This window comes from Gambusia affinis, linkage group LG20 (genome assembly GCF_019740435.1).
Source record: "Gambusia affinis linkage group LG20, SWU_Gaff_1.0, whole genome shotgun sequence".
NCBI classification, from domain to species: domain Eukaryota; kingdom Metazoa; phylum Chordata; class Actinopteri; order Cyprinodontiformes; family Poeciliidae; genus Gambusia; species Gambusia affinis.
In genome coordinates, this window is record NC_057887.1 from 5,378,183 (window position 1) to 5,394,273 (window position 16,091).

Consider the following 16,091-nt stretch of genomic DNA (forward strand, 5'->3'; position numbering starts at 1 on the left):
GAGACAGAAATCACATGAGGGGTACCCCAAGGTTCAATCCTTGGACCTGTCTTATTTAATATCTACATTCTCCAACTAGCTCAGGTTACAACAAGAAATAAGATTAGTTACCATAACTGCACAGATGATATACAGCTCTACACTACGATGTCAACATGACTTGACTTGACTCTCATTGGTTGCCCATACTGGACAGCTGTTGCCAAGCAAACCAACACAGTTAAAATGAGAGATTTCCAGTAAGTTGGACTTTCACTCAGCAGCACATTCACGATTAGCAGTTTCACTTCACAGCAAGCAGATTTCTGATTGAGAACATTTATCAGTAGTGTAGAACAGTGTGCTGCCTCTGGGAAATTCCTCTCCAGCATCCACTTCCTACATCTGTGATGCTTTGGGACAGTGGTCTCAAACCCCAGTTTTCAAGAGTCAGAGTCCTGCAACGTGTCCCTTGTCCTGCACACTTGAATTACGTGGCTACACAGCCTCACTAGCATGCAGTCAAGTTCCACTCTCTATCTTTTATATTTGCAATAAATGGCTGCTCAGGTGAGTTTCACGCAGAACTCTAAATTCCCATTACTTGCCAACCTTGATTGGCCAACCGATCAAATTATGCTCAACGTCAGAGCAGCGTCTCACACAGTAAAGGTTGCGCAGTCATTGTACTGTATGTAGAGTATTTGACCCTGTCCTTGCCTCTCGTCTTCAGGTATGCGCATACTGGTGACCCTGCTGCTGGACACGCTGCCCATGCTGGGCAATGTGCTGCTGCTCTGCTTCTTTGTCTTCTTCATCTTCGGGATCGTTGGCGTCCAGCTGTGGGCCGGCCTGCTCAGAAACCGCTGCTTCGTCAAAGACAACTTCTCCTTGTGAGTTCCGCTCTCTGTGTGTTTATTTGTGTGATTTAGTGCAGACAAAAAAAAAACAACAAACTTTTAGGTTGGACTGTGGGTGTAAACTTAAAATACGTTTTATTCACTGGGAGAGTCAAACAAACTCCCGCTGGCTGAAATGTGAGCGGGAAAGTATTTCTCCATTGGAGTGTGTTGTTTAAAACAACCTGTCGACATGTTGAACCTTACCTGTGTGAAAATCATTTCCAAACAAATCCTCATTTTTATCTGCCAATAACATATTGCTACACCAGAGCTCTGATTGTAATTCTTTACAGGTTCCACTGTCTGGCATTTAATCAAAGTTCACAGACTCCAAACTTTACTGTGACGGTGGGAACCAAAGATTATGGTGATGGTAAGGAGGCATTTCAAGCCCAAACCCTCAGAGCTCATCATCAATGATGAGTCCTCAAAATACCAGTGAAAATAAGTAAAAAATCTTATCTGCAAATATAAAAATAGTTATATTTTTATATAACTTTTATATATTTTTTATATAATATAAAATATATATATATATTTATAAATATATATATATTTTATTGATTTTGAAAATGGATGGTATAAAACCTTTTCTTGGTTGAACAAAATTAAAATGAACTCTGAATGTGCCCAGGGTGTGAATAATTTTGGCTTGATTGTCTACACAGTCGAAACAGAAATTGTAGCAAGCAGTTAAAACACTAGAAACCCCTGGAACAACTGCAGACAACAATGCACATTCTTAGGTGTCCATGTTGTTACAGGGGATATCCACAAAGAGGTTTTTTTTTTTTTACACTTTTAATGAAATACACTCAAATAACATACATACAGTGCCCACTTAAAAAAAGAAATTAAATAAACTACATTTGCCTTCTAGGAAAAGTCATTGATTGCTATCTTTATCTCCGTCCTTGGCACTAAAACCAAAAAAGTCATGTTGGAACTGAACATCCTCAGAATGACTTCGTCACACACTCTCCCATATTCTCTTTTTTTTTCCCCACCAGGGGGTCTTTTTGTGGGCTCTAGTGTCCCTTATTCGAAAGTAGGCTGACAGGAAAGGGGGAGGGAGAGGGGGGAAGACATGCGGCAAACATCGGCCGGGAATCGAACCCGCGACCGCTGCATCGAGGACTGAAGGCCTCCAAATGTGGGTCGCGCTACCCCCTACGCCACCACAGCACGCCCCCGGTTTCTCTTATTGTCTCTCTCTCTCTCTTAACGTCGGCTTCGTCTCGGGGAAAATTTGCCCTCAAGCTTGTGCTGTCCTCCTCATCGCCACTAAGCCGTCTGCAATCATCCAAATATCAGCCGCGTCACTGTTAAAGTCGCGGTGTTCAGAGCGTGGTAAAAACGTAGCGCCTTATGCTTTGGAAACTACGGTAAACGCCATTGGGAAGTTTGTTGGAAAAAATAGAACCCATTGGAAACAGTAGTAAGCACTGAGAGCAGTCAGACATTGGAAGCCACTGCAGACTGACGCAGCCGCCACCATGTTTCCTGGGCACGTTTTGCATGTAGACCAAAAAGTTCACATTTTGAGTGGTTTCTTCAACTTTTCTGCTTTCTCCCCTCAAATAGTATAAATGGAAATCTGTCGCGCAATGTGAAAAAGTTCAAAGGGACAACTTTTGCGGAGCCTCTACGACTTGTCGCTTCATCGCGAGAGCGTCATTGAAATCGCCGGGTGAAAGTAAGTCTGCGGCACGTCAAAGTAACTTTATCCTTCTTTCAAACTGGGTCACGCGCCACCGTCAGCGAGGCCTGCGCCTCTGACGCCTCATCGGCGTGATGGATGGAGGACCGAGACAGGTTCTGGAATAATAAAAAAGGCCCTGGATCGTCTGTGCTCCTGTATTTGGGAACATTGGTACCAATAAGTTATTCATGTTGCCTGAGTCATCTGGGGATCATTACTCTCTATGGGATTTATGACACCTCACATCTGTAATTTAAGTTCATGCATTATGCCTTCGGTGCGCAGACATCATTTCTGTCGTCACTGTCGGTTCTCGCCACCAGCTAGCGTTCCCTGGAAGGCCTGCGCCTCATAAACGGCGCCAGACTTTACTAACCGGTCTGTTTTACAGGCGGCTTTCACGCTGCGCTCCGTAGCGCTCCGTCACGTCGCCAAAGCTTTTCAGCAAACACCTGACACATTCACGACCTCCTTTTTCACACTGATTAGGAGCATTTCAAATCGCCGTTAGAGTGCCGCGTCCCTCCCTGCGCGTCGGGCCGTGATGAACGGACACGGGGCTCATCGGCCGAGCAAGTGGCTCCGGCAGATCTTCTCGACGTGTGAAGCAGCTTTTAAGAAAGAGTGAGAAGTGATCCTGACGTGGAAAACAGATTGGTCTGATCTCCCCTCCCCACAAGAAAAATAAAAAAAAGTGCGACTGTGTTTTGCAATTAATAGAAGCTGCCAGCTGAAGGTGTGCTGACAGATGAGCCAGATATAACACAAACGCCAGACACGTTCCCTCTCTTCCAGATGGAGGAGTGCTATGTAGCAGATATGCCAAGAGGTGCTATGGCAGGCGAGTGTGTGTTCGGATCCAAATCCCCTCAAAAGACATAAGGGTCCCTGCAGGTATTTGGCCCCGACGGCCTGACATAATCTAAAACTAATGACGTTTTACGTGGCTGTGTTTTAGATGTGCTAATCTGTATCAGAAAAAGAAATGCAGTTAAGACATTTGCAGGTTGGAAGTGTGAACCCGCTTAAAACCTGCACAGAAACATACGACTGCCACGGAAAATAAAAATAATAATAATAATAATAATAATAATAATAATAATAATAATAATAATAATAATAATAATAATAATAATAATAATAATAATAATCAATCTTTTAAGAGCACTGACATGGTTACTGGCACTAGCTGCAGTGTGGTGAAGCTACGTTTTTGACCTTATTTCAAAGTGACTCACTTTGTTTTGAAGATTTTAAACTTAAGTATATTTACAGCACCTGTCAGAAAACTGTAAGAATGTGATAACTTGTGGGGTTCCACAGGGCTCAGTTCTGGGCCCACTGTTATTTTCCTTTTACGTTATTCCACTTGCAGGCAGTATTCAGTCCTTTTCTGATATTTCCTATCATATCTGTGCCGATCACATCCAACTGAATCTCTCTTTTAACCAGCTGGACAGGCTGTTCATTCTTGTCCAATGTTTGTCTTGCAGCAGTGTCTGTCTCTGCGGTAACTTTTCGACTACAGCTCCTATAGCGTCTTTTACCGCAGTAGCCAAATCTAGGAGTCACATTTGACTCATCATTAGACTTTGAGTCACATTTCCTGTTGTCGTTGTCCTATAGGAGACGTTTCCTCTTAATGGTGCCAGTTCATGCTTGACAGCCGATGAGACTCCCCATGCCGTCCATAATGGGCGATGATCTTAGAAATACCTTTCCTTTAGTTTTTTCATTAATAAAAATCACAAACTTTGTTGAATCTGCGATGAAAATGGTCCAGCCCAGGTTTCAGTAATCCATACATGGACATAGCTTCCTGGTGATTTTACACTCCAAAATCCCCTTCTGCAACTCCTTACGCCACTTTGAGGCTTTTTTATTTATTTATTTTTTAAATTGCGTCTCCACCCTCAGAAAACACAAAAATTGAAAGTGTGGAAAAAAAAAAGAAAAAAGAATGAATAATAGTCGAGCAAATGTCTGAGTTTGGCATTTTTTCCATCTTCAACTTGCATGCTTCTAAATAATATAGTCATTCGATACATACTTTAATTAAACCCACATTTCTGCATTAAATATTGTTAAACAGTATGAAATAATGCTGTTTTTTAATGGTGTGATGTAATACTCTTATTCTAAATGTCATGTTTTCATTACCTGTATGTGGAAAAATCATCATAATTACAGAAATTAAGGCTTTCAAGCATCCATCTGTGAGCAAAGTAATCTATATAATGTGTTTCACTGAATGACACAGGTCTTGGAAATAAATTGACTTTTCAGTAATACTTAAATTTATTGAAAGCTTCTGTAACTCAAAAGCATGAGCAGCTCTTTCCACAGTGATGTAGATTCTCAGTCAGACGTGGTTCTCTTCGTACTCCTTGAAAACTCTTCAACTTAACATTGTTTTTGGTTGGGCAGCCACGAAAAAACAGGCAGTGAACAACAATCAAATGCTTTCCCCTGTCTTTTATGTCAAGGCATACGTGTCAGTAACCTGTGCCACTCGTCTCCCTTCTGCCTTCTGCAAAGCCCTCTGTCCGTGGAGCTCGGCAAGTACTACCACACGGAGAACGACGATGAGAACCCCTTCATCTGCTCCATGCCCCGAGACAACGGCATGAGGGACTGCGGCTCCATCCCCAAGCTGTACGACGAGGCGGGCCAGCAGTGCAATCTGGACATCGACTCCTACAACAGCACAGACAACACCACCTGCGTCAACTGGAACCAGTACTACACCAACTGCTCCGCCGGCCTCATCAACCCCTTCAAGGGGGCCATCAACTTTGACAACATCTGCTATGCGTGGATAGCCATCTTTCAGGTAGGGGAGCTGACGAGACCTGAGAGTGATGAGTGAATAAACGGGCTTTGAAACATTTTCGGCAATGGGAATCTCAGCAGTTGGATCAGGCGGCTCTCTAATGCAAAGGCTAAATGGCGCAGTGGTCAATGCATTAGAGGACAGGGGAAACTCTATACTTGTTTGTTGTCCTTGCATTACTTGAAAGGTCTTTTGCTGGACTGTTCGTCTGGTTTAGTTTGGTACCAGGAGGTTATTTAAGAGGAGAAAAGCCAGATTGAAGATTGCAGCAAAAGTCTGGATTTGTGTCAAAGACTCTGAGATTAAACTAAAGGTTAACACTTGGAAAACTAAAAAAAAACAAAAACCTGCAGAAAATGTGCCTTTTTTAATTCTCTACTTAGGTTTTCTGTTCAGAGTACTGTGAATTGCCTTGTTGCTGAAAATGCAACAAGGTAAGGTTATTTAAAAAATGACCTTACCTTTCTGCCATTGTTGTCTTCGCTGCTTCTGTTCCCTTTTTTGTAGGTGATCACTCTGGAGGGCTGGGTGGACATCATGTACTTTGTGATGGATGCACACTCCTTCTACAACTTCATTTACTTCATCCTGCTCATCATTGTAAGTCGTACTTGTTGGCGACCCTCAACTGTATGTACTTCTGCTCATAAGTTTACATACCTTTGTATATCCCCTTTGCCCCCCCACCGCCCCTTGGTTTCATACTGATTAGCAGTTAGCTAATCAGTATGATTGTCATCAATCATATTTTCTTCTTTTAAATCAAAACTACCAAAATGACCCTAATGAAAATTGTACGTAACCTGAAAGTGTTGACCTTGTAGCAATCTTAATTTAACACACAAAGGTCATCTCTTTTGCTAGTCTGTTTACTGTTTACTTGTAATAAGTGTGGACATTTGAGAAGTCGATAGGCTCTGGGTTCCTGACAGATCACTGCATTTCTTTTTTCCGTCCACTGCTCCACAGATGTTGCTGGACTCTGATTCATTTGGAAAGGCTAAAGCCATTTAGAAAGGTAGTTACTCTTTGGATAGAAAAACGTCCAAGCAACTGAAAATGCCAATCAGTAGTATTTAAACTCTCAATTAAGTAGTGGGAAGTGAAGGGTGCAGCTGACAGTAAGGAAGACTCAGATGGACTAACAACTAACATCTGATCCACAAGAAAATGATTTGAAGAGCTAACATGTGTCTTACAGAACTCTGAAAGGAAATATGGGCGGCAGGGGGCTGAGTTGAGAGAATGAAAATATCCCCATGCCATGGAAACGTAGCACTCTTCTGGCCCCAAATGGCACAAAAATGGGCCTCAAAACTTTTAACGGGACCGCAGTTTAACTTTATGGCCACAACCATCAGCTCCGCATATGGAGAAAAGCCAACAGTTAAACTTTAGGGAATGTTTGAGCTACAAACAACAGGAGGCTTGAATCACTGTCACAAAAACAATTGCAGACAGAGTTTAGGCGCCTCTTGGCTGTTTTGACTTTTTTTTTTTCCCAACGGACAATGCGAAGAGGGGAGGCAGAAGTAAGCCAGCTGTTGCTACGTACCTTAACTTTTAAAAACAGGTAAGTGATGGTCCCGTTTCAGCGGTCTTGTGTCAGGGAGAGCCGGCTTTGCAGGTTGAAGAAGTGATGTAACAAAGTTGTTTGTTACAAACATAAGACTCTGAATCATTTCCAGAGAGAAGAAGGATTCCAAAAATAATCGACATTGGAAGCACTTTCTTGACCATCAACAGGATCGCCACACTGGTTTTGTCCGACATTATTTTTATACTTAAGATTCAAATTTAGTAGTTGGAGCATGGCGTACCACACCTCGGTGTGGCATATTGCTCATCCTTGTGGGGGTTTTATTTCTTTGTGAAAGAGGCTTTAGTCAAAATTGCTCGGCGAAATGAATCCGCTCACATTGACTGGAAGAAAATTTCCACTGATTTGGGCAGAAGACTTTTCTGGAGGTCCCAACGTAAAAATAATCAAAACCATGAAAGAAAGTGGATCTGTCATTTGTTACAGCAGTAAAAGGTGAAGTTTATGGAGTGGCCGTTATAATCTCCTAGCCTCAGTATCACCGAAACACTTTGGGAGCAAATGATGGTGTCAAGACCAAGCCCAGATGTTTAGAACTTCGACAAATATTTCAGGGATATTAAAAAAAGTACTTATGGAAATATTTTCTTTAACACGGATTATGACCATAAACCTGGTCTTGACCCAATTTGTTGACCAAGACCTAACAAGAAGTAGGTTATGTAAAATTTTTGTTTAAAATCTTTTTTGTGGTTTTTGATCACTTTATCGGGCATCACTTTATTTTGGAGGGGTGGGCAAAAGACTGTCATAAACATAACATGACACCTGTTTTGAACATGAAGGAGTCTTCATGAATGTTTATGACTCTTGTCATGAAGTGTCATTTGGTAAGTAATGGCAGTTTTAATGCAAAGTTCTACTAAAACTTGCATTAAAAGTCCATTAAAAGTGTCAACTTTGCATTAACAGTGTCATTGTTTAACAAATGACACATCATGACAACAGCCATAAACATTTATGACGACTCCTTCATGTTCAAAACAACTGGTGCATCATGTTTATGACAGTGCTGCCAGTCTTATGTACACCCCTTCAACTAGCCTTTATTTGTGCTACTTTTTATCATTTAAAAATAGCTTCCATACTATTTGAGGCATTACTCAACCAGTAACCATGAATACTATGATTTATATTTTCTGCCAAATGGCCAGAAAAAGTTCTCCAGTCTGTGAAGTCATAAATATAAATCCGTGTAACATGGACATGAAGAGATGACTGGAAGAATGGTTGGACAACCACAGACAATGCCTAAATAACAATGCCATCTATCTCTGTTCTTCCTTAGATCGGCTCATTCTTCATGATTAACCTGTGCCTAGTGGTCATCGCAACTCAGTTCTCAGAGACCAAGCAGCGGGAGAGCCAGCTGATGAAGGAGCAACGAGTGCGCTTCATGTCCAACGCCAGCACTCTGGCCTCCCTGTCCGAGCCAGGATCCTGCTACGATGAGCTGCTGAAGTACCTGGTCCACATTGTCCGGAAGGGGGCCAAGCAAGTGGCTCATGTCTGCAGGTTTTTGGCCCGCCGCGCAGGATTTAACATCGCCTCCTCGCCGCCAGCAACAGAGCCCACACATAGCCAGAGGCAGAGGAGAAGAAGAAAACCCTCCAGACAGGGGTCTGTGTCGGTTCATCACATGGTGCACCAACATCATTACCTCCACCATCACTACCATCTTGGCAACGGCAGCATCCGGGAGGGAGGGAGCACGAGGTGTCTGGAGGGGAGAGACGTGGAGGCTGGGGCTCCCAAAGCAAGCACAAGCGTTGTGCCACTGGGCTTGGCACCGCCGTCCTCTCTGATAGCCGCAACCTCCGACTCAAACCTTGCCGTGTTGGGAAACCTGACCACTGCAGTGGGCGACTCGTCCTCGGGTTACGCCGTGCTCAGAGGAGAACCGTCTCACTGCACTTTGTTTCCCACCAACCGGGGAATGAATCCAGTGGCCTTCCTGGCTCCGACTCCCACATCCAGACCCATGAAGAGGAACTCTGTACCATTTGCTGCCCCAGGGCCTAAGAACTACCCCACCCTCCAGGCCCGAGCCCTGGCAGAGTCCAGGAGAGGGAGTGTCACTGCCAGCACGCTAACAAATCTGAGTTACAATCTCAATATCCCACCCATGCATCTGGACAGACGGCCGTCCAGCCTGGTGGACACACGCACTCCAACAGGTAAACACGTGGAGAACTATGTGTGTGGTAAATAGAATCTGATTTGTTTTAAAAATTGGAGGGTCTACAAGGTATTAAACACTAGCGCTAGCTTTCTTTCTTTTTGTTATTAGATTATAACAAAAAGTCTTAGTCTTAGTATTAGTCTTTTGTTTTGTTACTTTGTTATTAGCTTTTTCTGTGCATGGTTATTCCACTCTGATTGAGCCAGGAAAGTGCTAAACAAGTTAAATAGGTCATGTGTTAAAATGAGGTATTAGTCATGCAGCACCCAGTACCCATCTCCAACAAGCTTCCTCCACCACATAATGACTACAAATGTTATCCACAATAAAAGTCCAGTCAGACATCCATAGGGGTATAGGGTTAGAGTTCAGGTTAGGGTGATAGAGCTGCTGCCTGTTTCCCATGGTCACTGGGCATTGGGGTACACCGTGGACAGATCGGCAGTCCATCACAAGGGAACACAGAGACACACATGACAAATAATCATGCTCACACACTCTCATACCCAAGGGCAATCTAGTCATGTTTTTTGGACTGCCAGAGTACCTGCAGACAGACCCTGAATTCAGATTCAAACCCAGGACTTTCTTGCTGCAAGGCAACAGAATCCTGGCTCTGGGTTTTTCAGCATGGAATTTTCATGTTCTTCTGTCTGGGTACTCCAGCTTCATCCCACAGTCCAGAAACATGGTGTGTGTGTGTGTGTGTGTGTGTTTGTCCTGTCTGTTGCATTGTGATGAAGTTTCGACCTGCCCAGGATGTACGCCTCTCTCCCAATGACCTCTGGAGATGGGCATCAGACCCTCCCTCCTGACTTTCCAAGGCTAAAAAGGTGTTAGACCGAGCCTATAAAGTCTGTACAGTATGATTCTATGTCATTTCTCATTTGGCTGCAGCTCAGCTCTCCTGCCAGTTGTCGGCTCGTGAGCTCATCACCATGGATGTAGCTGGTCTGACCATGGACCCTGAGACCTGCCCTGATTGCGCAAAGGCACTGGCCCATGAGTTGGAGGGTTTCACCGATGGCAACGACACACAAGGTGACTCGGACAGCGACGGTGTGTATGAACTATCGCAAGACCACCACCACAGGGACAGGAGAGACAGCCGCCAGCCCAGGAAGAAGAGTCGGAGGTTGGGGAAGACGGCTGCCAAGGTCGTCCACTTTTGGAGGCTGGTGTGTGACACCTTCCGGAAGATTGTGGATAGCAAGTACTTTGGTCGGGGGATTATGATCGCCATTCTGATTAACACTTTGAGCATGGGGATCGAGTACCATGAGCAGGTTAGTGCACGTTTCTTGTCCTCCTTGCCTTAAGAGAACTTTTTTTTTAATGGTTCTACAGAGTGTACATTGGACATAGTGGCAATAGTTAGAGGGATAGGAAGGATTCCAACCATTATCTATACCTGCTTATCCTTGCCACGATCTGGTGCCTATCTCCATTGGTGTTTGGGTGAGAGGTGGACAGATGTTACAGGAGAAATATTCATAATTCTGTCATGGCACTGGGGCCCATCATCTATCAGCTGTCAGAAGACCGTCTTATTCAGTCGTTGAAGCGACCAACCCCTAAAACTTGGGAGCGGCTATTTGTGCAGGATTTTGAGGAAATTGTAGTCTTCTAGACTTTTACAGACGAGCTGTGGATTCATCACGTTCAAATGACACACAACCTTTTATGAACTGTGCAATGCTGTGTGAAAAAACAAACACAAACCATCATCCTCTCACTCCTTCCTGTTGTCTTCTTCGTCTTTTTCAGCAGTAATAGCGTTCAGCTGCTGATCACGTGACCCGCATGATTCAATAAGCGTTTCGATTACAGTTCTGCGAAACACATCTATGTCGATGCAGCCGAAAGACTGCCTCATCCTCGCAAAAGAATTTGGATCAAAAATCAAGTGTCTCCGAAATTGCCAAGTTTCCATTAGGCAAATAGATTTTCGTAATCGCAGTTCGGGCAACTTTATGGTTAATGGAAACGCAGTTACAGACAAACACAGGACAAATGACTATGCCCACATACTCAAACCGGAAGACAATTTCAAGAAACCAATTAACCAAACGGTAATATTTTTGGACTGTTGGAGGAAGCCTAAGTACCCTGAGAAAGCAGAGCACGCACAGGAAGAACATGCAAACTCCACGCAGAAAGACACCATGCCAGGGATTCAAACCGGGGACCTACTTGCTGCAAGGCAAGGGTACTACCAGTCTGGGGTCTGATCAGATGTGTCATTCTGTGTGTTTGTGCCAGCAACATTGCTCCCATATGCCCAAATTGTATCCTTGATGTCTCCCTCCAGCCTGGCTTGTTTACACAAGCTTAATTACAACCATGTGAGAGAGAAAGTGGGCAGAGAAAGGAAACGTTGAAGGACAGAGAATTTGTAGTTGGTGTTTTACCATGTGGAAGAAAATTTATTGCTCTTTATGTGTCTTCAGTTAGTTTTTTTTTGTAATTTCCTGTCCTTCCTTGGATCACGTTAAAACCTGAGGCTGTGAGTCACTGTGTAATATGATATCCTGTTTAGATAAGGGTAGTTACCTGCTAATATGAGGTGTAAATGTGCCCAGCAGGAGCAGATGGGCCAAAACTCAAAACAGATGCGTGAGATGAGCACAAATGCTGTCATGTATCTAAGAAGAGTCATACAGATCCGCTCTTCCTCCTTAGTCTGAATATCAGCAAAGCTGCAATGAGCTCACTCATTAGCGTGTTAAAGTCACATGACCAGGGCCTGAAATTTACTGCAGGATTGTAGATCGTGCACATCATGTAACAGATTCCTTCAAATTTAGCTTTTACAACGCAGAAAATTCTCTGATCCATTTGCAGAGAAGCCATAAACTAAAACGAAAACCACTTCTAGCGGTCTCTCTCCTCCTTTCTCTAAAGTATGAGCTCCCTCTGCTGTCCCAGTACATCTCTTGCTAGCAAAGCAGCAGTTGTCGAATTCAGCTCGTTTTGTAGGTAATCATTAGGAAGCTGATGTCGCACATAACCTTGAACACAGCAACATGCTTGTTCTTCTTGTCTTCTTCAGCTGAGTTGATCTGACTTGAAAGTGAAGAGAGAATGAGTTTAATTCGATGAAGGACACTTTTGGAAGGAAATATGGTGGTAACACTGCAGAAAACCTTCAAGGGTCAGAACCGTTTGTCTGGGACACGCCTAAAAACTGCAGGACATCAACCACCATCATGTGTTCGAATGGACCAGTCAAACTCCTGAGAACTAATGTGTACAGATGAGTGAGCTTGAATTTAAGTGTTGGCTCAAGAGGGCTAAAAGCAAAAGCCTACCACACAAAATCAGAGGATCGCTTTGTTCCCAATTTACAATTTTGCTCTACTTTGGCTTATAACGAATAATTAATCTCCCAATCAACAATAGACCTTTCAACGTCAAAGCTATGAGTTGCCCTCATTTTCTTAGTAGCTCTAGTGTAGACCTACATGCTTCATTTAGGCTTAGAAAGTTGTCTAAGTTTAGGCTTGGAATTAAAGATTTGTGAGGTCCAAAAAAAAAAAAAAGTGAAAACATGCAAAAAATAGCTGCGTTTCCTTGGACAATATGACAGCGCAAAATGGGAATTGCGAAAATAAATGTGCTTAGTCAAAAGGCGGCAAGTTTGAGAACTCATCACTTCGATAAGTTTTGGTAATAGGATGAGGTGGTTTTTCAGCTGTATCGAAAGCTGCGTATTTTTGCAAAACTGTAATGGAAAAAAAAAATTTTTTCGCATCACACCAGTTATGATCAATAATAGATGTTTCCACTGGCGGAAATGTTGAAGAAGATGGCAGGAAGTGCTATGAGGATCATTTCGTGGCATGTACTTTTTTTAACGACTTATTGGACGCACGTAAACTCATGCACGCTTGATTTTAATTGCCTTCCTGTGTCAGTGGAAACACAGCCTTTGCTAAATTGTGTTTTTTTCTGTTTTCACTTTAGCAGAATATCAACACAGTTTGTAATAGAGTCTGAGCTGTGGATAGGAAGTCCAAACCGAAAATATTTAAGTGTTCTTTTTGATACGGTATGAACAGTTTCCAAGCCGTTTTTTTTTTTTTTCAGGCGACATGTTGCAGTAATATCAATGTGCAGAAAAAGAATTAGATTTTTTGTTTAGTAAAGCGCTAAACACAGAGGAAAGTGGAACATATGGCAACGTATTTACATTTTTGTACTGTACCCGGTGGATTGAACCTAGTACCATGTAAATCTAAAGTAACACTGAAGTCATACAGGCTGCCATCTGGAAGGTAAAGGTTGTGCTACCACATTGAAAAATTCACTCATACAGCAGGAAAACCTCTACTTTGCTTTCAAAGCAGAAATGACGGCATGTTGATAGGAATGTCGCCTTGGGGGGCTAATGAACAGAGTTCGGTTTCTAAGCATAGACAACCCATTAATGCGCTCACAGTGGTAATAAAATCTCGACTGATGTGTGATTGTGTATCTTACCTGGTAAAGTCCTGAGTTGGTAAATGACAGTTTCAGTTTAATTCTGTGATTTTCTTAATGTATCTCAATCTTGACTGAAACATGTCGACCATCGTGCAAGTTTGTGACGGACGCCTAAAAGTCCGTCACAGACGATTGGGCCAAAATTCTACATGTTAGCCTAGACGCCCAACATCAGAAAAATGCTCAAACTCCTCGACTTTTCTGTGATATTAAAACACAATGAGCTCTGTGACAAAACTCACACAGCGAACTGTTTAGTGTGAAAGCTCCGGTGAGACATCTGGATGTGGAACGGCCAAATGCAAAGCAGATCAAAGTTGCAAAAAGGAAAAAAAAAAAAAAAAAAAAAAAGTAATGAAGCTTAAGAAATTGTTTTGGGTGAGAAAGGAACTTTTACAGTTGTTCCACCAAATAACAATTACCCACTGTGTAAGAGCAGTGGTTTTAAAATGTTGAGTTGATCAGTTCCAGACAAACGCAGCCACACCAGAGCCTCTCCTGCTGCAGTTATCAAGGGAAGACTCAAACGAGATCTATCGTCTTTCCCCCCGCTAACACCGATCTTTACCTTGCTCTTTCAACAAAGCCGTTCTCCCTGTTGCTCTCCATGTTCTCCGCCTCATTTTACTTCATAAAGAGCACAAAGCGGTTTTGCCAAGCGCAGGTTTCATTGTGCTCTGAGTCTCTTGTTTTGCTTTTGGCACATGTGATCTAGAGTGACGTTACATAAGCGCAGTGACACAAGCGTTTGTTGTATTGTTTGCACGTGTTGTTCACTTGTAGCGGGATCCTGGAGACGGGCCAGGTTTCCCAGGGTTACTTTCGGTTCTTGACCCAGTGTTTCTAAATGTATCCAGATGGAACACAAACTCGGAGAGAGAGAGAAGGTTTTATAGCTTTTCAGTCATCAGCGTTCTTCCAACCTTCTCTTCCTGTTTTTTTTTTCTTCTCATGACTTTTTTTTAAACTCGCCCTCCAGATCTAGTTTTTTTTTTCCTCTTTGGTTTCAGCATTTCTTTTTTCTTCCTGTGTCTCTGCCTTTCTTCCACCGATTCTACTGGACTTTTTTTTTTTCCTCCCTCCTTGCGCTCCCCGTACGCTCATTAATGACTGTTTTGGAGATCAATCAATAATGCGCCACGGTGAATGATGAGAGATACCAATAATGACTTTCTGATGATGCAAATTTGTTGTTGATAAATCGTAGCCTCATGTCACTTCTTCTCAGGCAGAGACGATCTATAATGTGGACTACATACCAATCTGGAAAAGTAGAAAGTAGGCCTTGATCATTTTCAAGAATGGAAAATGGTTTGAGGTCCCCAAACGTCATTAAGACGGATGACACATTTGTTTCAGCTCTTTCTGTTTACCAATGTTTGACAACAGGTGACCAGGATGCCTATGACACAGACTTGATGGCAAAGTTTTTTTTAGCATACCTTTAAAAGCATTGTACTTTGCTCAAATCTTGTGTTGGAAATTCATAATCTTCATCTCCTACCGATTGTCCAGTTGCTGAAAAGGAACCAAACCTCTAGCCGTTTGCTTCAAGGTCATCCTCAAACTTCTTTATGTCCCTCTTCAACACTTTCTTTTTTTGTGTGGCCGACACTGATTCCTCCGCTTCCAGACAGCTTGCTAAAATATTTAAAGGGAAGCTTCACTGATTGACCTCCGTGTCTTATGGGATGTCGATCGGCCTGCAAAGAGCGTTAAAGGTCTCTGGAACTCTTTCCTTGAGGAGGAAGGATGAGGTTGACTTTTAACTCTTCCCTGTTGTCGAGTTTTTAAGGGTCGCTCGTTTCATTTGCCGTATTTAGAGTGCTTCCGTGTTATGAAAACACCAGTTGCAGAAACTTTGAAAAAACTGCTGATAATAAACTGAATGGAGAAGGTTGTAGAATGAAACAATGGTTAGTATGATATGTGATGTAGTGGGAATGGTTAGTGGTGTTTTTTTATTGATTTTGTGTTGAGCATACTTCCGCTAATAGCAGAGCAAATTTTGGGTTTAGCGCTTTGGCGTTTTTTGCTAACTTTAAAAAGACATTTAGCGCACTTAGCTTCTTTCAAACAGAAATCTTCAGTTCTAATTTTCTTCACTGTTTTGTAAACTGATAAGGTTTGATATCTGTGTCAATTTAAGACTTCTTCAAGTAGTAATGTTTTCATCTTTATGCTCTTATTTTGAAGTGGGTGAAGACTAGTTTCTCACTGTTTCCTCTCCTCACTTTCCCCACCCGTGACGCAATGGAGCAAATGACATTTATTCTGTACCCAGAATGCATCACTGTACAACTATAGGCAGTAGTTAGACGGTGAAGAGTTTAAAATCTACACATGTCCTATCTGCTGTCCGACCAAAGCACTACTTTGGTCAGTTAGCCAAAATTAGCAACAGAGTT

General features: G+C 42.7%; 1 protein-coding gene across 15 annotated transcripts in view; it reads left to right on the forward strand.

Moving 5' to 3' along the window:
• Positions 1 to 16,091, forward strand: part of cacna1g (calcium channel, voltage-dependent, T type, alpha 1G subunit) — a 261,264-nt gene that overhangs the window by 145,867 nt on the left and 99,306 nt on the right. For all 15 annotated transcript variants that reach the window (XM_044102108.1, XM_044102109.1, XM_044102097.1 and 12 more), the window contains 5 exons: positions 713 to 872; positions 5,122 to 5,416; positions 5,924 to 6,016; positions 8,305 to 9,193; positions 10,096 to 10,484. In XM_044102108.1, the coding sequence (XP_043958043.1) occupies positions 713 to 872; positions 5,122 to 5,416; positions 5,924 to 6,016; positions 8,305 to 9,193; positions 10,096 to 10,484 (1,826 nt within the window). The remainder of the gene's footprint in view (positions 1 to 712; positions 873 to 5,121; positions 5,417 to 5,923; positions 6,017 to 8,304; positions 9,194 to 10,095; positions 10,485 to 16,091) is intronic.